Raw genomic sequence first — 23384 nt, forward strand, 5'->3', positions numbered from 1 at the left:
CAACTAGTGCAGATAACACTGCAATTATTGGTGACTTCAACATTCATATAAATAAGCCTTCTGATCCCCTCCGCAAATCATTTATGGAAATTGTGGATGCATTAGGATTTCAGCAATGCATTCAGGATTTGACGAACATTAGTGGAAATACCCTGGATTTGGTTCTCGCACGTGGTACTGCTGTCACAACTATCGACATCGTGCCTCTTGCATGATGTCTCTGATCACTCACTTATTAGGTTTACAGTTTCGCTGACGTGTGTAGTGACTATGCTGGAAATTATTAATCTCTCATTAACCTCTGGATCTGTTCCTAAATGTTTCAAATCTGTAGTAATTAAACCATTACTTAAGAAATCTAATCTTGACCCTAGTATATTGAAAAACTATAGGCTGATATCAAATCTATCATTTTGCTCTACAATTCTGGAAAAGATGGTTTCATGGCAGCTCATGGACCACCTTACTGAGAATAATCTTTTTGAGCCACTGCAGTCTGCTTTTAGAAAATATCATTCCAGAGAAACAGCTTTCACTAATGTGGTGAATGATCTTCTGCTTGCAATGGATTTGGACACCACTACGGTTCTGGTGCTGTTAGATATTATTGCTGCATTTGATACCGTGGATCATCATATTCTACTCGATAGGCTGGAGAGTCATTTTTGGGATTACTTGGAGTGCCCTTGCATGGTTGACATCATACCTGACCAGTCGTTCTCACTGTTTTGTACAATAACACTATTTCTAACCTTGGCGACATGAAATTTGGGGTTCCACAGGGGTCTGTTTTAGGCCCTCTTCTTTTCTCCCTTTATATAGCACCCTTTGTGCACATACTGCAGCATTTTGGGGATTACCTTTCATTGCTATGCTGAAGATACTCTGTTATACATGGCGATAACTGCTGGTATTCTCATCCACATGAAATCCTTAGGGGATTGCCTTGCATCAGTGATTTCCGACGAAGTGGCCAATCCAAAGTGTGTCACAGAATTTTGCTGAGTTTCTGCTTAAAACAGTAAGAAAGAAATCAGTAAGAAAGTAAGATCGGATTAGCCGCAAAGCTAACGGCGACCTATCCAGGCTGGCGGGGTACCATCCAGGCCTGCGGCGTCGGTGGAAGCGATCCATCCAGGCCTGCGGCGTTGGCGGAGATGAACCATCTAGACCCGCAGCGTCAGCAGAGGAGGCTATCCATCTAGGCCGCGGCGTCGGCGGAAGAGGCGATCCATCCAGGCCCATGGCGTCGGCGGAAGAGGCGAACCATCCAGGCCCGCGGCTTCGGCGCAGGAGGCAATCCATCCAGGCCCGCGGCGTCGGCTACATCCGGGGCTGGCGACGGCTACATCCGAGGCTGGCGAAGGCTACACCCGGGGCTAGCGGCGGCTATATCCAAGTAACATCTGGGCAGGTCGGTGTGTGGCGACCGGACTTGTGGTGAGGGAGACTACAAGAGAGAACTGTTTTGTAATTAATAGTGGCCAGTACTGAACCTTACTTAACATGGCACCACCTAGGAAGACAGATTAACTGGAGGAAGATATAGAGGAAATAAAGACCTTATTAAACCGTATTTCAAGAGACATGACTAATTTAGACAAGTTGATGAAGGAGATCAAGGAGCTCAAGAATCTTGTTGGAGAGAAGGACAGGATTATCAGGAAACTTGAGCAGCGAGTGGATGAACTTGAACAATATTCTACAAAATATACATACAAAATACATAATATCTGGTTTGGAAACAAAACATTGATCATACGCAAGGGTGGTGGATTCTGGTGGAGCCAATGGGAAGGATGCACCACCTGAAGAACTTCAAACATTAGAACAGCAAGTTACAAATTTTTTACATCAAAAAGGTGTTGTCATACATCAAGACACTATATCAGACTGTCACATTATTCCATCCAAAGACAGTAAAAATAAACTACCTAATATTATTATACGATTTACAAGCAGAAAATACAAAAATGAATTATTAAGACAGGCAAAGAATCTGAAAGGAACAAATGTATATATAAATGAGGATCTAACAAAAAAAAAAAAAATGCAGATATTGCCAGGGAAGCAAGACTACTAAAAAAACACAAACACATTGTTGCTACATGGGTCTGGAACTGTAGGGTTTGGATCAGAGTGAGAGAAGGGACAAAGAGTATACAAATCAGAGACATGGAGGACCTTACAAAGTACAGACCTGAGTAGACAAATAAATATGATGTCGATTGGTAGTATGACCATCAAAAAAATCAGATCAAACATGGAAACAGAGGATAAAATATATGACAGACACCAATATTGATGAAAGTATATTTGACTTGGCTACAATTGGTTGTGAGTATTATATGGAAAAACAGTTAAATAGTGAAAAAATTACTGAAGACACCCTGTCACTCATACATATAAACATCCGAAGCTTGTATTGGAAAATGTCAAAAATAAAAGATTATTTAAACCAGTTTAAAAATAGATTCAGCATTGTTGCAATCACAGAATCTTGGCTTAAAGATGACCTCATGGCTGATGTTCAAATGGAGGGATATGAGCTATATTTTGTAAACAGAAGAGATAAAAAGGGTGGAGGTATTGCTTTGTACATAAAAACAGATCTGACATGTAAAATTGCAGAAGAAATGACAATTGTAGATGATGTCATAGAAATTGTACATGAAACATCTAAAAATATTCTAATCAGTTGTGTATATAGAGCACCAGACTCTTGTGTTGTGAAATTTACAGATAAAATAATAGAATTATTCCATCAAATCAAAAACAAAACGCTCTTTATGTGTGGAGACTTTAATGTTAATGTGGAAAGCTCCAGTTGCCAAAGAGCAAGTGATTTTGTGAATTCAATGAATAGCTTGGGCTTATTCCCCTTGATAACAAAACCAACAGAATTACATCGCAAAGTGCAACTGTAATTGACAATATATTCACAAATAGAACAGATGAAATTATTAAGAATGGGATCTTGATGACAGATCTTAGTGATCATTTACCAGTTTTTTCAATATTTAAATATAAAAATAGGTACAAAAAAAACTGTTATAAACTTTAAAAGAGATAAGTCATTAAAAGCCTTAGAGGCATTAAATTATGACCTTAAAAATCAAAATTGGGAAGACGTTTATGTCGGCGACGTTAATGTAGCATATAATTCATTTATGAAAATACTGATGAAATCATATAATAAAAAATTGTAAATTAATAAAAACTAGTAAGAGTAAATAAACCATGGCTGACTAAGGGAATAAAAAACGCTTGTGTAAAGAAAAACTATTTATATAGATGTTTTTTAAAAATGCAAACAAAGGAAACAGAACATATATACAAAAAATATAAAAATAAACTATTGACAATAATTATATTAATATATAATATGATTATAGTGAACAATTAAATAAGAGTAAAGATAATATGAGGGCAACATGGGGAATTACACTCAACAAAAATATAAACGCAACACTTTTGGTTTTGCTCCCATTTTGTAAGAGATGAACTCAAAGATCTAAAACTTTTTCCACATACACAATATCACCATTTCCCTAAAATATTGTTCACAAACCAGTCTAAATCTGTGATAGTGAGCACTTCTCCTTTGCTGAGATAATCCATCCCACCTCACAGGTGTGCCATACCAAGATGCTGATTAGACACCATGATTAGTGCACAGGTGTGCCTTAGACTGCCCACAATAAATGGCCACTCTGAAAGGTGCAGTTTTATCACACAGCACAATGCCACAGATGTCGCAAGATTTGAGGGAGCGTGCAATTGGCATGCTGACAGCAGGAATGTCAACCAGAGCTGTTGCTCGTGTATTGAATGTTCATTTCTCTACCATATGCCGTCTCCAAAGGCGTTTCAGAGAATTTGGCAGTACATCCAACCAGCCTCACAACCGCAGACCACGTGTAACCACACCAGCCCAGGACCTCCACATCCAGCATGTTCACCTCCAAGATCGTTTGAGACCAGCCACTCGGACAGCTGCTGAAACAATCGGTTTGCATAACCAAAGAATTTCTGCACAAACTGTCAGAAACCGTCTCAGGGAAGCTCATCTGCATGCTCGTCGTCCTCATCGGGGTCTCAACCTGACTCCAGTTCATCGTCGTAACTGACTTGAGTGGGCAAATGCTCACATTCGCTGGCATTTGGCACGTTGGAGAGGTGTTCTCTTCACGGATGATGCGAAGGAGATGTGTTGCACTGCATGAGGCAAATGGTGGACATACCAGATACTGACTGGTATCCCCCCCCAATAAAACAAAACTGCACCTTTCAGAGTGGCCTTTTATTGTGGGCAGTCTAAGGCACACCTGTGCACTAATCATGGTGTCTAATCAGCATCTTGGTATGGCACACCTGTGAGGTGGGATGGATTATCTCAGCAAAGGAGAAGTGCTCACTATCACAGATTTTGACTGGTTTGTGAACAATATTTGAGGGAAATGGTGTTATTGTGTATGTGGAAAAAGTTTTAGATCTTTGAGTTCATCTCATACAAAATGGGACCAAAACCAAAAGTGGTGCGTTTATATTTTTGTTGAGTATATAAAAAGTGTGATAAAAAGTGATGGAGTGAAATCAACTTTTCCAAATTACCTTGTCAAGGAAAATAAAGAGATATGACATAAAAGAAGTTGTAAATGAGTTTAATGATTATTTTTCAAAGGTGGGTCAAGTCTGGTGGGAAATAAACCAATAGTAGAAGATAAATTAAATACAATTGTAAATACGGTCAATAGTATTTTCCTTGACAATGTGGAAAAAGATGAAATGAGGAATATTGTAAAAAAGTGTGTAAGCAAAAGATCAACTGACTATGAAGATTTAGACATGATGACTGTAAAAAGTATAATAGAAACTGTTATTGAACCAGTCACTTACATTTGTAATCTATCTGTCAACAGGAATTTTCCCAGACAAAATGAAAATTGCTAAGGTAGTCCCATTATATAAAAATGGAGACAAACATAACGTTTCAAATTACAGGCCAGTGTCATTGCTTCCACAGTTTTCTAAAATGATGGAAAATGTTTTTGTGACAAGGTTGGATAAATTCATTGAGAAACATCATATTTTAAATAATGCTCAGTATGGATTCAGAACAAAACATTCAACAGCTATGGCAATTATGGAATTAACAGAGAAAATATCAACAGCAATAGATAATAAGGATTATTTTGTAAGTGTTTTTATTGACCTGAAAAAAGCTTTTGATGTTATCGACCATTCAAGATTGCTTCACAAGTTACAACAATATGGAAAAATCAGTGGGTAAAAAGCTACTTAGAAAATAGAAAACAGTTTGTTCAGATAAATAATACTAAATCAGAATTGTGTAACATTATTTGTGGAGTACCACAAGGGTCGGTACTTGGACCCAAACTGTTTATTTTGTATATCAATGATTTTGTGAATGTATCTAATGTACTTGGTAGCATTTTATTTGCTGATGATGATTTTCTCTGGATCAGATATACAGAAAGTAGCACAAGTGATAAATACAGAGTTGAAAAAAGTTAAATATTGGTTTGCTATAAACAGATTGTCATTAAATCTTAATAAAACAAATTTCATATTGTTTAATGACAGAGTAAAAAAAATGATGTCATTAAAAATAGATGGAATGGACATTCAAAGGGTAAAAGAAACGAAATTTTTAGGAGTCATGATTGATGAAGATTTTACATGGTAGTCACACATAAATTACATAAAAGGAAAAATAGCGAAAGCCATTGCTGTTTTGCATAAAGTAAAATATTCATTAAATAGTTATGGATTATTAACATTGTATAATTCATTGGTTGTCCCATATTTAACTTATTGTGTAGAAATCTGGGGATCAACATGTACAACTTATACACAACCTTTATTTATTTTGCAGAAAAGAGCTTTAAAAGTGATTAGCAACAGTCATTTTAGAGGTCCATCTAGTCCATTGTTCATTAAGTATAGGGTACTTAAATTTCATGATTTAGTTAATTTGAAATTATTACAATGTACCAAGCGAATACCTTACAATACCTTACCATTAAACATTCAAAATATGTTTGAAAAAAGAGTAAGTACTTATAATTTGAAAGGCACAGAAGTCTTTAAAAAAAAACAAGATTCAGAACCAAGATAAAGGAACAGAGTATTGCAGTGAATGGTGTAAAATTATGGAACAACCTCAATAAAGAAATCAAAGAATCAAGGTCGCTTAAATTATTTAAAAAACATATTAAACTAGATGTATTTAGTAAGTATGAAACTATGAAATAAGTCAGTGGGCTGTGACAAAGCCAACAATGTAATCTGTTAATAATGTTTAGAATGTTTGAAGTTTAAAATGTAATCTGTTAGGGATGTAATCTTCTACATAATGGTTAAGATTATGAAATAAGTCGGAGGCATGTGACACAGTCATAGAAATGTAATCTGTTAAAATTATGTCGATTAATGATGCTTGATATTGCAAGACTGCATTGTAAAAAAGGGGCAGAAAATATAAGACTTGTTCCAATCTGCTCCTTTTCATTCAGCGGTTTGAAATGTTTTGTTATTTCTGCTTTTCTGTTTTTTTCTTTTAAATGAATGAAATAAATATTAGAAAAAAAAAGGTGGATGTCTAGTAATTTCCGACTTTTAAACTCTAACAAGACTGAAATGATGGTTCTTGGTCCAGTGAGACATTGGCATCTATTTCACCAGCTAACACTTAGCCTAGGCTCATATGACATACATTACGTACACTGACAAAGTGAGGAACCTTGGGGTGATTTTTGATACTACGTTGTCCTTTGACCTCCGCATCAGAGATACAGTAGCTTGCAAAAGTATTCAGCCCTTGGTATTTCACACATTTTAATTTGTTTATGGCATTTCAAATACACAAAGTAAATCAGACTTCTCAATATAAAAATTTATAAAATTATTTTCCTTAGACTCAAACTGAAAGTAAATCTCTACAGATTGATATAAATTAATTAAAAATATTAAAGCCAAGATGATGGGTTGCATAAGTAATTAGCCCCTTTAGTATAATACAAGTAAATAATCAGTTTAATTGCCAGTTTTCTTCAAACAAGTCAGGGGATGGATACATGAACATGTTCAAGTCACTGAATATGTCTTGAACTTTATTTACATCAGTTATGAAGAAATACAAACAGTTTAGCACTCTATGATAAATCTGTGTGGAGTAGACAGTTCTCAAAAACTGAGTGACTGTGCAAGAAGGAGAAGAGTGAGGAAAGCCACCAAGACACCCAGAAGAAGTAACAGGCTTCTGTGGCTGTGATTGGAGAAACTGTGCATAGTGCATGTTTTGTCTTTTGTATCCCCGGTTATACAGCTTCATGAAGTGGTATAGAGGAGGGTTTTATTAAAAAGAAGACTGAAAGTTCAGCTACAATTTGCCAGAAGGTACATCTGAGATGCAAGGCTAGATTTAATGTTTTGGTGAACGAAAACCCTCCTCTAACTGATGTAAATAAAGTTCATGACATATTCAGTGATATAGCAAACGTAGCAAAAATTCATCCCATCCTGTCTATGGCTGATCCTGAGACTCTGATTCATGTGTTTGTCTCTTCTAGATTGAACTACTGCATTGTTCTATTTTCTGTTTTACTGCAGTCCAGTGTTAGGGGTCTCCAACTGGTTCAAAATGCTGTTGTCAGACTTCTGACAGGAAGCAGAAAGTTTCACAACATTACACCCATTTTGGCATCTCTTCGCTGGCTTCCTGTCTGTGTGAGATAACATTTTAACCCCTTAACGCCTATTGTCGCATATATGCTACAATATTTGATTCAAATATGCAACATAACAAATTGACCAGTATGCCTGTTGTCGCATATTTGCAACATACCAGTATTATTATTATAACATTATAACAAATTATGACCAAAATACCAAAATTACTATTTATTTTTTGTGCAAAAGTGAAATTAATAATCTCAACATTATTTACCATCTACTTAGGAGGCAAAAACACACACAAAACTTTTTTTTATATACAGCTATATAAATTCAGGCATTAAGGGGTTAAGGTTCTGCTATTAACCTGTAACATTGTTCACAGACTGGCACCTCCCTACATAACTGACCTAATTAAACCCTAAGTAGCGGCCCGGAATCTGTGTTCTCAGGGTGCAGGACTACTTTGTGTCCCTAGGGTGAATAAAAAGTCTGCGAGTCAGAGGTTTCTCTTATCGTGCACCCGTTCTGTGGAATGACGTCCCTACATCAATAGAACAGTCAGATTCTGTGGAGACTTTCATGTCCAGACTGAAGACGCACTTATTTTCCCTTTGTTGCAGCCTCTACCCTCCATTTCCTCCCTGTCACAACAAGAACAGTCACATCCCTCAGTCACATCCCTCACCGTGTCATCTGCAGATTCCCTCAGCTACATCACGAGCCTCACCTTCTCCTGCCTGTACCCCAAAATGATGGACTTTCGGGGAAGCTGGATAATGTGCTTCCCGTACAGGCCTGCTGATGAAAAATACCTTGGGAGCCGAAGCCATCTGCAGATGAATAAGTTGGCCTTTGATTCCATCTTGCTCACAGCTGATGAAGTAACTCCACACAACTTCAGAAGCCACATTACCCGTGGGTACAAGGTGAAATTAAAGCACCACATCTTGTACTTCCCAGGCAATTGGCTTGCGTTGATCTTAGCCCGGCCTGCTGAGAGTTTCTAAAGGATGATCTTCCCCATATTTTTGTCTGAAAGACTGGATGTATACTGCCTCCCAAGACTTTGGGTGGTCTGGTCTGCCAACCGGGGGATCTTTTCTCCGCCAATGGTGAAGGATACGCCATCATTCCAACCCACTTTCCACAAAGAGAGGCTCCTTGACTTTCCTGCTTTGAATTTCATCCTGGCCCAAGTGACCAGTTCCTCTAGTCTCTTCAGGAGCCTTGACATCCACGGTGCAGTTTGGTGCAAGCATGTGATGTCTTCCATGTAACTCTTTAGCGGGGGAAGCCTCCGTCTTGCAGGTGCAGGCAAGCAGACTCCTCCCACCGCCTGCCTTGCTCCAATCAAGACCACCTCAAATCCTGTGACAAAAAGAATGGGAGAGATGGAGCATCCCATTGCAATTCCCACTTCTAGTTGCTGCCAGGTGGGGGTGGATTAAACACATATACATATCCTGGATGTAGCTCCTCACCATGGCCCTGATGTTCTCTGGAATGAAGAAGAAGTCTAGCGCCAACACTATGTGCTGGTGAGGCACCGACCGATATGCATTGGCCAAGTCCAGCCAAACTACATGGAGGTCTTTCTCCCTCTTAGCACTCTGGATCTGTTCCCAGATCATGGTGGCATGTTCTACACAACCTGGAAAACCTGGAATCCCAGTTTTCTGGCAGCTGGTAGCCATTCCCCATCCCTGATCAAATAGGAAGTCATCCTTCTCACCATAACTGAAAAGAAAATCTTCCCCTCAACGTTCAGCAGGGCTATGCTCCTGAACTGTCCGATGGTCATGGAGTTCTGCTCTTTTGGGATTAAGACTGCCACTGCTTTTTGCCACTGTCACGGGATACACTGCTTGGTCCACGCTGTTCTCATCAGGGTCCACAGATGCTTTAGCAGTGTTGGGCAGTTTTTATGTAACTTGTATGGGATACCATTTGGCCCGGGGATGATGCTGATCTTGCCCGCTGAATTACCTGCCTGACCTCATAGAATTTGGGTGGTGAAGCATCAAATAGGACAGAGAGTTCTGCTGATCTTAGCACAGAGCCAGGTGGGCCCAGATCCTCATTCTTCTGGAGATCGCTGTACTGAACATGGATGTGTTCCTCCAGCTCTTCCACGGAAATCTCCAAAGTTCCACTGGTCTTCTCCTCCAGGAGTTCTTGTGGGAAATGAAAGGGGTTCGTGAAGAAGTTTGCCCTATCCTTCTTCTGCTTACTTCACTGCCAAATGTCCTCTATTCTCCACAGGATGGCCAGCCTCCTTCTAATTTCATCCCAAAAGGTTTTTAGACCCTCCTTTTCTTTCCTCCATTGCCTGCAGAGCTTCCTTCTCCTTGCTACCAAGTCATCGATGTCTCTTTCTCTTCTGCCCATTGTTCTTACTGCAATTTTCCTGCTTGTCACCTCACCAAACCTGCTACTGCACTTCTCATACAAGATTTCTCCAAGTAGGTTCAGCTTGGCTTCTACTGTGCCATGCAATACTTTGGACAACAGCTCCCTAAGGGACTCACCCAGTGTCTTCCATATCTCCACTTCGTTGGTCTTTGGCCACTTGATTTTACTCTTTTGTCCAGGCTCCCTCAGACTTTTGGCTTCTAAGATAGGCTTGGATCTTGGATCCAAAGGTGCTTCAGGGGTCACCTCCTGGGGGCCATCCACCTCCCTTATCACTTCCTGCACCACTTCTGCAACATTGGGCATGATGGCACTGTGGTTTTGGACCTGGTCTTGGATCCCACTTGTCTGACCTGCGTGAGCAGCGCAAGGTTCCTTATGGCTGCTGCCATCCCATTTTGTCCTCCTCATGTGGATGCACAGTCCCCTGAGCGATGGTACCTTCTGCCATCCACACCCAAATACAGAGGTTAGGGCTCTAAGAAAAATCATCACTCATCTGTTAGACCTTGATTTACATATTAGAAAAAGTACAATTAATGCCAACATTTGTTGCCTTCTGCATAATGCAAGTGATAATCAAATAAAAATATCTTCTTACCTCCTTGGTGTGTTTTCCTGACATGGTAAGATGGAGTGTGTGGGCGGGGAGGGGGATCACCATTCTTCATGCAGTCAACACAAGACAGGCTGTTTCCTCTTTTCAAAATTGTGAACTCTGCCATTATGTTTCAGATTTTTTTTTCACCCCAAAAACTTCACAAAGCCTGTGTCCAGACAGATTTTGAGACAAAAGATCAGACTTACGAAAGTGTGAGCTTTCCTGTATAAATGATGTTTAAAAAATGTTGGGTCTCCATTCTGGTCCTTTTGCTCAACCCAGCCCCATTTTCTGATGAACTTTAAGTCATCTCACACAGCAGAACAATGTTTCATCCATTTGTTTTGTAGTTTCGGCACGTCACAGAGTTCATGGTAAAAATCGGCCACAGCGTCTCTCGATGGCTGCTGTGTGGACATGTGGCAGGCGGCACATAACAGCAATCCTTCAGTCTGTTACATCGCACAGCAAGCCAGTTTATTCCAGGTGTTTGTCATAAAATACTCCAAACTAGAGCACCGTGCTTGTAGAGTACAAACATCTTCAGGGACCACACACCTCTGTTGCAGTAGACACACTGAGTGAAACGCTCATCAGCTTTAATGGTGTATGCTAATGGAATTAACACTTCTAACAACTGTCGGTAGCTTCACCCGTTAGCTCCACTTAATGTAACCACCGTTTTTAATGTAACCACCAGCATTTCAAGCATTTTCCTGACTTTCCTGATTTTCCTGATACAATGAGGAAAATAAGTATTTGAACACCCTGCGATTTTACAAGTTTTCCCACTTAGAAATCATGAAAGAGTTTGAAATTTTCATCTTAGGTGCATGTCCACTGTGAGAGACATAATCTAAAAAAAAAAAAAAAAAAAAAATCCGGAAATCACAATGTATGATTTTTTTAAATAATTTATTTGTATGTTATTGCTGCAAATAAAGTATTTGAACACCTGTGAAAATCAATGTTAATATTTGGTACAGTAGCCTTTGTTTGCAATTACAGAGGTCAAACTTTTCCTGTAGTTTTTCCACCAGGTTTGCACACACTGCAGCAGGGATTTTGGTCCACTCCTCCATACAGATCTTCTCTAGATCTTTCAGGTTTGGAGTTTCAGATCCCTCCAAAGATTTTCTATTGAGTTCAGGTCTAGAGACTGGCCAGGCTACTCCAGGACCTTGAAATGCTTCTTATGGAGCCCCTCCTTAGTTGCCCTGGCTGTGTGTTTGGGGTCATTGTCACGGTGGAAGACCCAGCCATGACCCATCTTCAGTGCTCTTACTGAGGGAAGGAGGTTGTATGTCAAAATCTCGCAATACGTGACCCCATCCATCCTCCCTTCAATACGGTGCAGTCGTCCTGTCCCCTTTGCAGAAGAGCACCCCCAGAGTATGATGTTTCCACCCCCATGCTTCACGGTTGGGATGGTTTTCTTGGGGTTGTTCTCATCCTCTAAACATGGTAAGTGGAGTTGATTCCAAAAAGCTCTATTTTGGTCTCATCTGACCACACAACCTTCTCCCATGCCTCCTCTGGATTATCCAGATGGTCACTGGTGAACTTCAAACAGGCCTGGACATGTGCTGGCTTGAGCAGGGGGACCTTGCTGCCCTGTAGGATTTTAAACCATGACAGCATCATGTGTTACTAATGTGATCTTTGTGATTGTGGTCCCAGCTCTCTTCAGGTCATTGACCAGGTCCTCCTGTGTAGTTCTGAGCTTTCTCAGAATCATCCTTACCCCACAAAGTGAGATCTTGCATGAAATCCCAGACCGAGGGAGATTGACAGTCATCTTGTGTTTCTTCCACTTTCTAATAAATAATCATAACAGTTGTTGTCTTCTACCAAGCTGCTTACCTGTTTTCCTGTAGTCCATCCCAGCAATTGTGCAGGTCTACAGTTTTGTCCCTGGTGTCCTTAGACAGCTCTTTGGTCTTGGCTATGGTGGACAGGTTGGAGTGTGATTGATTGAGTGTGTGAACAGGTGTCTTTTATACAGGTAACAAGTTCAAACAGGTGCAATTAATACAGGTAAAGAGTGCAGAATAAGAGTGCTTCTTAAAGAAAAATTAACAGGTCTGTGTGAGCCAGAATTCTTGCTGGTTGGTAGGGGTTCAAATACTTATTTGCAGCAGTAACATACAAATAAATTTTATATATATATATATATATATATATATATATATATTATATAAAAAAATCATACATTGTGATTTCTGGATTTTTCTTTTAGATTATGTCTCTCACAGTGAACATGCACCTAAGATGAAAATTTCAGACCCCTCCATGATTTCTAAGTGGGAGAACTTGCAAAACCGCAGAGTGTTCAAATACTTATTTTCCTCACTCTGTGTGTGTGCGATATACATACATACATACATACATACATATTATATATATATATATATATATATATATATATATATATATATATATATATATATATACATATACATATACACATACACATACACACACACACACACACACACACTATATACATATACACATATATACAACCCCTGGCAAAAATTATGGAATCACCGACCTCGGAGGATGTTCATTCAGTTGTTTAAGTTTGTAGAAAAAAAAGCAGATCACAGACATGACACAAAACTAAAGTCATTTCAAATGGCAACTTTCTGGCTTTAAGAAACACTATAAGAAATCAAGAAAAAAAGATTGTGGCAGTCAGTAACGGTTACTTTTTTAGACCAAGCACAGGAAAAAAATATGGAATCACTCAATTCTGAGGAAAAAATTATGGAATCACCCTGTAAATTTTCATCCCCAAAACTAACACCTGCATCAAATCAGATCTGCTCGTTAGTCTGCATCTAAAAAGGAGTGATCACACCTTGGAGAGCTGTTGCACCAAGTGGACTGACATGAATCATGGCTCCAACACGAGAGATGTCAATTGAAACAAAGGAGAGGATTATCAAACTCTTAAAAGAGAGTAAATCATCACGCAATGTTGCACAAGATGTTGGTTGTTCACAGTCAGCTGTGTCTAAACTCTGGACCAAATACAAACAACATGGGAAGGTTGTTAAAGGCAAACATACTGGTAGACCAAGGAAGACATCAAAGCGTCAAGACAGAAAACTTAAAGCAATATGTCTCAAAAATCGAAAAACGTACAACAAAACAAATGAGGAACGAATGGGAGGAAACTGGAGTTAACGTCTGTGACCGAACTGTAAGAAACCACCTAAAGGAAATGGGATTTACATACAGAAAAGCTAAACGAAAGGCATCATTAACACCTAAACAGAAAAAAACAAGGTTACAATGGGCTAAGGAAAAACAATTGTGGACTGTGGATGACCGGATGAAAGTCATATTCAGTGATGAATCTCGAATCTGCATTGGGCAAGGTGATGATGCTGGAACTTTTGTTTGGTGCCTTTCCAATGAGATTTATAAAGATGACTGCCTGAAGAGAACATGTAAAGTTCCACAGTCATTGATGATATGGGGCTGCATGTCAGGTAAAGGCACTGGGGAGATGGCTGTCATTACATCATCAATAAATGCACGAGTTTATGTTGATATTTTGGACAATTGAAAGGATGTTTGGGGATGATGAAATCATTTTTCAAGATGATAATGCATCTTGGAATAGAGCAAAAACATTCCTTGCAAAAAGACACATTGGGTCAATGTCAAGGAGCAGATCTGATTTGATGCAGGTGTTAATTTGGGGGATGAAAATTTACAGGGTGATTCCATAATTCTTTCCTCAGAATTGAGTGATTCCATATTTTTTTCCTCTGCTTGGTCTAAAAAAGTAACCGTTACTGACTGCCACAATCTTTTTTTCTTGATTTCTTATAGTGTTTCTTAAAGCCAGAAAGTTGCCATTTGAAATGACTTTAGTTTTGTGTCATGTCTGTGATCTGCTTTTTTTCTACAAAATTAAACAACTGAATGAACATCCTCTGAGGCCGGTGATTCCATAATTTTTGCCAGGGGTTGTATATATATATATATATATATATATATATATATATACATAAAGATCATAAAAATGCATGTCCATGTGCCATAAACAACAACAACATGCCCCCAGTTGTGTGGTGGGCGACCACCGCATCCTCAATTGGAACCAGAAACATCCTGTTCATATGAAAAGTACTCGTGTATTTTTTGATGAAATGTTCATGCAGGAGTGTGGTAGATTTTAGATAAAGTATGAATACATTGCTTAACTTGGCTCCTTTGTTTTTGAGATCCTCACAATTTTTACAACAGGTTACAACGGGGGGGGGGGGGGGGGGGGGGTTGACAACAGATTCTGGGGGAAACACTGCACTTATATCACTGAACACCTGGAGGTACTCACCGATGTGCACAGACAGTAGTAAACGATGACTGAGACACATTTTGCAGACAGATGGGAGATCATCTGGTCCTCTGATTGAAAATAACAGACCTGTGTGAAAACAGACTTTATTTAGAAGAAAAAAAAAAAAAAAAAAAAAAAAAAAAAAAAAATATATATATATATATATATATATATATATATATATATATATATATATATATATATATATATATATATATATATATATATATATATATATATATATATATATATATATATATATATATATATATACACACACACACACACACACACACACACACACACCTCTTACAGACTCAGTGTCCACATGTGTCATAGAGGGGAATGCAATGTAGCTATCTAAATTCCACAGGTTTTACTGTTCACTCTGTCCATTTATACAAGAGTACACCCAGTTTTTGTTGTGGATCTTGGATGTATGCAGTGGTGGGCACAGTTCCGATAATAATGTTTTCATTATCGGATTATATTTTTAGATAACTTTAAAAACCATTATCGGACTAATTATCTTGCGATAAATTTTTGTCCGATAATTTTTAGACCGATAACGTGGTAAAGCTGAACAGGTACAAATATTTATGAAACTATCAGTTGAGCACCTACCTGTTAAATGTTTCATAGCTGATGTGTAGTTCTACTCTCTGCAAAACAGAGAAGAGCTGCCTTAAGAAGAAACCGCTCTATCCTCTGCAGACAAAGGAGAACTGAGAGTCGCTGCAGTCAACACAATGACAGTTGTAAATTAATATTATACTACAAAAATGTAATTTTTTATGCTTTTCATCATGTTAATAAGAGACTGCTGCATGATACCCTGAAAACTTGCTAAAACAATTATACCAAATAATCCGTGTCTGTTACATTTAATCTGCGTGGAATTTAATAAACGCAAACAAAATTTCAGACATATTATATATAAATCAGTCTCAAACAAAGAGGACAAACAGTGTTGTAAAGAACAATAATCAAGACGTTAAAGAGCAAACTTCACTTTCCCCCAGAATGACATGAACAGGAAGCGAGTGTAGCTCACAGCAGCTCCCATTGAAAATAACGGAGAGACAGCCTGTGATTCTCGCATGTTTACATAAAATAAATGCAATAACAACGTCTAAAAACCCAGAGAATATATTCACGTGAGTTTTAGGCACAATATAAAAATAGTTTTATGTTGCGATGTTAATGGTGTTGTCTGTGTGCAGCGGTTAAAGTGCAGTGTGATCAAAGCGGCTCAATGCAGTTCTCAATGTTACTGAGATCTCGCAGCTCGGTGACCTCTCTGAGGTTTTGCGGGATTTGAAACGTCAATAGGGCGAATAGCCAACATTTGTGTCAAGACAATATTGAGTGGATGTTTTACAATATGATAAAACGTGTGCCCAATATCATAAAATGAGCGCACAGTCTCTCCACATGCAAAACATTTTGCGATGACACTTCCAGAGCTCCGTAAAAATGCCTGTTTTTACAAATAAAAAAATGGAATATTTTACAAAAGCACATTTATCTGTAAACACCAACACATGACACATTAACGTGTTGGTTTACATAATGAATGACTCAACCAATCAGTGTTGAACAGAAGAGGCACATTTTACCCAGAATCCTTTGCGATCTGTTTTTTTTTTTTACCAAACTTCAGAATTAGCGCATTATTCAACATTAGAAGATATGTTCTATTTTAACTTTGCACAAATGACAGAATTGACATTAATGGAGTTATTCTATCAGTATTCATTTTATTTATATACCAAACCATAAGTCACCGAAACGTTGCGATTGGGTAGAGCTGAGCTTTGCGGCTGCTCTCAGCTTGCGTCTGTGCTGGAAGCCATGCAGTAAACAAGAGCTTCCATCAGGGGGAAAGATGTTCAAAGACATAAGTGCGGGCTCATTGTTTTGGTCTGTTGTCACTTTTGATGCTAGCAGAAGTGATCGTGGTGTTAAAACTCAAATTCAGTTTGTTAGTAGGTGTAAATGTACCAGAGACAATACTGGAATTTATCGGTTATCTGTAACTTCCGATACATTTTTGGGTGCTTTATCAGTTTCTTTATCAAAGATAACTTTTCAGTTATCTGATTATCTGTTATCAAAGTAAATTTTTTTGGTTATCTGTGCCCACCACTGGATGTATGTTATTGTCAACAGCCACTACACATATCAAAACTAATGAAGCTGTTGTAAAATGTTATTGTGCACTGAAGGTTCATCATCGTTTTCCATCAAGTTTAATATTCAGATATTCATCAGCATTTCATAACTCCTCTTATGTGATACGCACTCGTTTCATAAACTTACTGTCTACAGAAAAGACACATTTCAAAACAAGAGTAATCCAAGATTTCTGATGTCTGCTAATCCGGATCACCTCCAAAATTCAGTGGAGTCTTCCATGCCCTAGTATCTATCTGTGGTGAAAATTTGGTGAGTATCCGTGAAGTAGTTTTGATGTCGTCCTTCAAAGCCTATATAAAGAAAAATCTTGATCCAGAATCCAGATCACCTCCAAAATTTAATGGAGTCTTACATGGCCTAGCATCTATCTATAGTGAAAATTTTGTCAAAATCTGTGCAGTAGTTTTGACGTAATCCTGATAACAGTCAGACAAATAAATAAATGCAGATGATTTTATTACATCTGTCAAGAGGCAGATGTCCCTGTGTGTGTCCATCCAGACCCATCAGAACAAACCTTTAGTTCAAAATACATCCTTAAACCGCAGAAGGCAGTCTTCCAACATGACAGGATATTTGAGAATTTGAGTGTAATTTTTTTAATGGAAATCTGAAAGCTACAGCTTTCAAAGATTTGTTCATCCAAACATTTATAAATAACTCAATAACTGTAAAGGGTGCGACGCGAGCGACAGGTTGCCATGTAATCCCTATGGAAGGACGCATTGTGGTGGCAAGCCATGCAAGGCGGCGTGAGGGATGCGAATAATGCGACATGCATTAAGCGTTTGTGGTGCGATATCGCGTCGCATCGTCCTCCTCCCAAAATTGAAAATTCTGAACTTTTTCATCTTGTCGCGCTGCGATGACCAATCAGGGACTGGATATGTAGTGATGTGGAGATGTCTGGAATTTGACTGAGTTGGATGTGAATCGATGTGAGTTGGATCTCTGGTAGCCAGCCTGTGAGCAGGACCTATGTCCCCTTTGTCCTTTATTTCACAATTATGCCATAGTTTTTGGGGAAGAGCGAGCAGCAGCGGCAGTGGACATTTTTTTTTATTTCACGTGCGCACGCGAGCCAATCGTCCGTGGAGATTATTTTATTAACTACACAGATGTATAATAAAACAAATGGTGACTGGTTTATAAACGCAATTATGATAGAGAGCGAGCAGCAGCAGAGTTTTTTTTTTTTTTTTTTTAATTGTTTACATGTGTGAGCATGAATGGGACAGGAGGTCCTCAAACTGGGCCCTGCAGAGGCGGAAGGACCGCTGAAAGCAGCCGTCATCCAGACGCAGGTCCTGCAACAAATAATGATACTCCCTGAATTGGGAACGTCTCATGAGCATGTTGTGAACCCAGGGACGGCGCCGCTGGTGATGTTTGTCAGCTTTCCACAACAATTAAGAGCACAGCAACTCGCTCCGTGTGATCAAGGTCTGCCACGTTAACTTTACTGACAACCGGAGCCAGCGAGCGGAATGGAAGCTCCTCCTATTTTAAAGCTTCACTCAACCTGTCTTAAAAAGATGTCAGCGTTCCCAAAAGTATGTTAAAATTGTCATGTGTGATTCATCATAGTGACAATGTTAAAAAAAAAACAAAAAAAAAAAACACACATGGTGACCTCTGACCCCACACTGTACTTTGACCTCCAAATTGGAGAAATTACAAAGTGTAATATTGTGAAGATATGATGTGTTCTGATGTAGAGACACTGCTCCATCCCTTTATCTCTTGTAGACTGGATTACTGCAATGTCTTACTCCAGTCCCGTATCAGAGGTCTCCGTCTGGTTCACGATGCTGCAGCTGGAGTTCTGACTAAAGGCAGAACGTTTGACAGTATTACTGGCTTCTTGTCTGTCTGACGTTCTGGTGATAGTAAGTTTAGGTATCAGGTAGTGGACCAAATACTGTCCAACATTAAAAATGTTTGGGATCATTTTAGGGAAAAAAAAGGAGGGGGAACACAGTTTTTTTTTTTTTTTTTAACTTGATTCAACATTTGTCTGATTTTCAATGTAAATAAAGTGTTTTCACTCACCAGCTGTGACATCAAGTCCACGTGCTGAAACAACAACGTGAAGACCTCCAGCATGTATGACCTCACCTCAGGAGGTCCAGTCGGGGACACCAGGCCGCCTGCAATTCTCTCCACCAGCGTCAGAGTCACACACGTGATGTCATAAAGGCGCTGACAGCTCCTCCCACAGAGTCCATGCAGCCCGGAGGACACAACTGCAGCCAAACCACCGGGGCTCTGTGTGGGACACGAGCCACTCAACAGACACCTGAAGGCATCACAGATGCAGCTCATCCACATGGAACACTCAGAGATACCTGAAGGAACCACAGACAAGAAATACCTGAAGGTATCAACAGGCATCTAAAAGCATCACAGACGACTGAAGTTATCACAGAAAACAGACACCTGAAGGCATCACAGACAACTGAAGTTATCACAGAAAACAGACACCTGAAGGCATCACAGACAACTGAAGTTATCACAGACAACAGACATCTGAAAGCAGCACAGATCCAACTCATCCACGTGGCCACCAGAGTCAGAGTCACACACGTGAAGTCATAAAGGAGCCGACAGCTCCTCCCAGAGTGCAGCCCCGAGGGCACAACTGCAGCCAAACCACTGGGGCTCTATGTGGGACACGAGCGACTCAGACACCTGAAGGCATCACAGACGCAACTCATCCATGTAGAACACTGACACCTGAAGGCATCACAGACGCAACTCATCCATGTAGAACACTCAGACACCTGAAGGCATCACAGACGCAACTCATCCATGTAGAACACTCAGACACCTGAAGGCATCACAGACGCAACTCATCCATGTAGAACACTCAGACACCTGAAGGCATCACAGACAACAGACATCTGAAAGCAGCAGAGATGCAGCTCATCCACATGGAACACTCACAGACACGTGAAAGAACCACAGACAACAAACATCTGAAAGCAGCAGAGATGCAGCTCATCCACATGGAACATTCACAGACACCTGAAGGTACCACAGACAACAAACACCTGAAGGCATCACAGACAACAGGCATCTGAAAGCATCACAGATGACTGACGTTATTACGTACAACAGACATCTGAAAGCAGCACAGATGCAACTCATCCACGTGGAACACTCACAGACACCTGAAAGAACCACAGACAACAAACATCTGAAGGCATCACAGACAACTGAAGTTATCACAGACAACAGACATCTAAAAGCAGCACAGATGCAGCTCATCCACATGGAACATTCACAAACAACTGAAGGCATAAAAGACAACAAATACCTGAAGGCATCACAGAAGCCGCTCCTCCGCGTAGAACACTCCGAGTTCTCCACTTTCCGACTTTATGAGATGGCATCAAAACTGGAGCAGCACGATGTTTAAATACCCGGAACCGGAAGTGATACGACGCAAGAACTTGACGTAACAGGGTCCTCGTCTTCTTTGCACAGACTTTTAGTCTTTTTTGAAAGAGTTTAGTCCGGATTAGGAAATACACTTATTCCTTTACGAATACGCAGGAAGAACGTTTTCATTTTTTTTCGAATCAATAAAGAAATATAAGTACTATGTCGGTGCACGTAACTTCCGGCAAAGTGGCCAATCCGAAGGCGAGAATTCGTACTTCCGCTGCTCGGGCTAAAGAGTTTTTTTTTTTTTTTTTTAATTCAAAATAAGATGTACAGTACAACAGAAAAGGAGGACAACAATAATAGCAAACATCCAAACAAGTGGTAAAGGAGGAAGAAAGAAGAAAGAAAATATTAATAAAAAAATAAAAATACATATAACAAACTACAAACAGAAAGGGGAAATTCATTGAAATTAGAAAAATACAACACTTAACATTAATCACGGGGGGCCATATACATATTTACCTGTGGTTACTACCATCACCACAGTCGAAAAGATATATACGACAGTAGATATCTTATACCAACACTGGTAAATGAAGTACCACAAGGGTAAAAAGCAGTGAAAATATAACACCAGCAGTAAATTAAATACCACAAGGTAAGACACATACAATAACATACAATTATCAATGCTGTTTGTTATGCTAGGCTGTTATCCACCTTCACAGTTACAAGCACAGGAATTATATAAGAAAAAAAGGCTTAACCCCCCCCCCCCCCCCCAAAAAAAAAACAACAAAAAAAAAAAAAAACAGCTGAACCAGGAAGCAGGCACAATATATAAGTATATTATGTATCTGGGGTCTCTGCCATGTGTAACAATAGAGGAGCATATTGTATCTGAAAATCACTTGCAATTCACATTAGCTTAAGATATCAATACATTTAAACAATATGATACTTTTCACAAATATTCAACGTTTTCCGAGGTAATTTTCTGAATTAGTAATCGACTGGAAGTATATGAGTCTTTATGAACACAGAAAATAGAGGCCTTTCCCCTGCAAATTTTGCTCTATGAATATAGTATTTAATCAGTAATAAAATTACATTAACAATAAAGAATTTATCCTCATCCTCTTGTGACTGACAGATATAATACCCAAATACAACATGCTCATACTTCAAATCAAAATGACATTGTAATAGAAAAATATTTTACAACATCCTTCCATAGTTTTTTTTGTCATGTCACAGTGCCAAAACAGATGTGGTACAGTTTCGGGCACCAGAGAACAGAAGGAGCAAGATAAATCAATATCTTTTTTAAATTTTGTCATATAGAATCTTTTATGCAATATTTTAAAGGAAATTTCTCTAACTTTGTTTGTGATAATGTATTTGTATGGCAATAACCAAACTTTTGCCGATGGAATATTGTCCTTGAATTGTGCCCAATAAGAAGTAATGTAAGGTTTTGTTGTTTTGGAACAACCCCCTAATTGCTCTATTATTTCTGTGTGACCCGAAGCATACTTTACCACAGACAGTATTAAGAAGATGAACAATTGGTACAGTATTCTGATCAGCAGAGTTTTGACAAAGCTGTACAACAGCTAATGGGATGGCCTTAACAGGAAAATTCCTCACATGATACATGAAAATCATAAAATTCTTTAAAGCTTTCCATCTGGTGTTAATAGTTGTGTAAGCAAATAAATGCCCTTATCAATCCAGTTGCTAAGGTAAGGTAAATGCTTTTTCTATTACGTAAAATATTATTCCATATATATCTTTGAGGGGAAAAGTTGTGTTTAAAGATCAACTTCCAAGCAAGAAAAACCTGTTTGTGAAAATTTGACAGTTTCAGGGGGATCTTGTTAATCTGATAATTGCATACAAGCAAAAATGGAAGACCACCAATCTGATAAAAAAAAAAAAAAAAAAATCGGAATAAAGTTCCATAAGGATGTATAATTTTTTTAAAAAAAGATTTCAACCAGTTGATTTTAAATACATCATTTCGAGAAGAAAAGTCAAGAAAATCCAGGCCTCCATTTTTATGAGTATTAATTATCACTGACTTTCTGATATGGTGTGTTCCATTTTTCCACAGAAAATTAAATAACATACGGTCAATGCGTTTCATGATGTTAGCATCAACAGCTAGGGAAGAGGCTGCATAAATAAGCCTGGAAATTCCCTCAGCTTTTGCCAAATGCACATGCCCTCTTAAGGATAAGTTTCTCTGTAGCCACTGATTGAATCTGTTCTCTGCTTTTTTGATCCTGGGGTCAAGATTTAGAAAGCATCTCTCCTGCTGGTCTTTAGAGATGGTGATACCAAGATAGTTTACCTTACTCTTAACACTGATATTGTCAATTGAAGTTACATCATTATTCTTAAATGCTAACAGTTCACATTTATCCAAGTTTAAGCACAGACCTGATGCTTGAGAAAATAGACTGATACATTGAATAACAGGTTTTACTTGAAGGGGATCCCTGAGAAATAATGCGATATCGTCTGTCAGTTGACTTATTAAAATGGTACGACCAGCAATAGAGATGCCCTCCAGGTTACAAGACTTAATGTGAGTACAGAAAATCTGAGCTACCACCAAGAAAAGATACATTGAAGCAAAGCAACCCTGTCAAATACCCCTCTCCTGGTAAAACCTCTGCGTGGTTCCGTCATTCAACTTTACAGAGCTGTTACCAT

At 38.9% G+C, this 23384-nt stretch overlaps 1 protein-coding gene across 1 annotated transcript in view; it reads right to left on the reverse strand.

Annotated features, from left to right (window-relative positions):
• The window catches only part of lins1 (lines homolog 1), a 59459-nt gene extending 38768 nt beyond the window's left edge, over positions 1-20691 (reverse strand). The window contains 3 exon segments of the mRNA XM_034184272.1: positions 15069-15158; positions 19323-19618; positions 20590-20691. Coding sequence (XP_034040163.1) covers positions 15069-15158; positions 19323-19618; positions 20590-20665 — 462 coding nt within the window. The 5' untranslated portion in view covers positions 20666-20691.
• Positions 20692-23384: the final 2693 nt, after the last annotated feature.

The sequence above is a fragment of the Thalassophryne amazonica genome, chromosome 2, assembly GCF_902500255.1.
Source record: "Thalassophryne amazonica chromosome 2, fThaAma1.1, whole genome shotgun sequence".
NCBI classification, from domain to species: Eukaryota; Metazoa; Chordata; class Actinopteri; order Batrachoidiformes; family Batrachoididae; genus Thalassophryne; species Thalassophryne amazonica.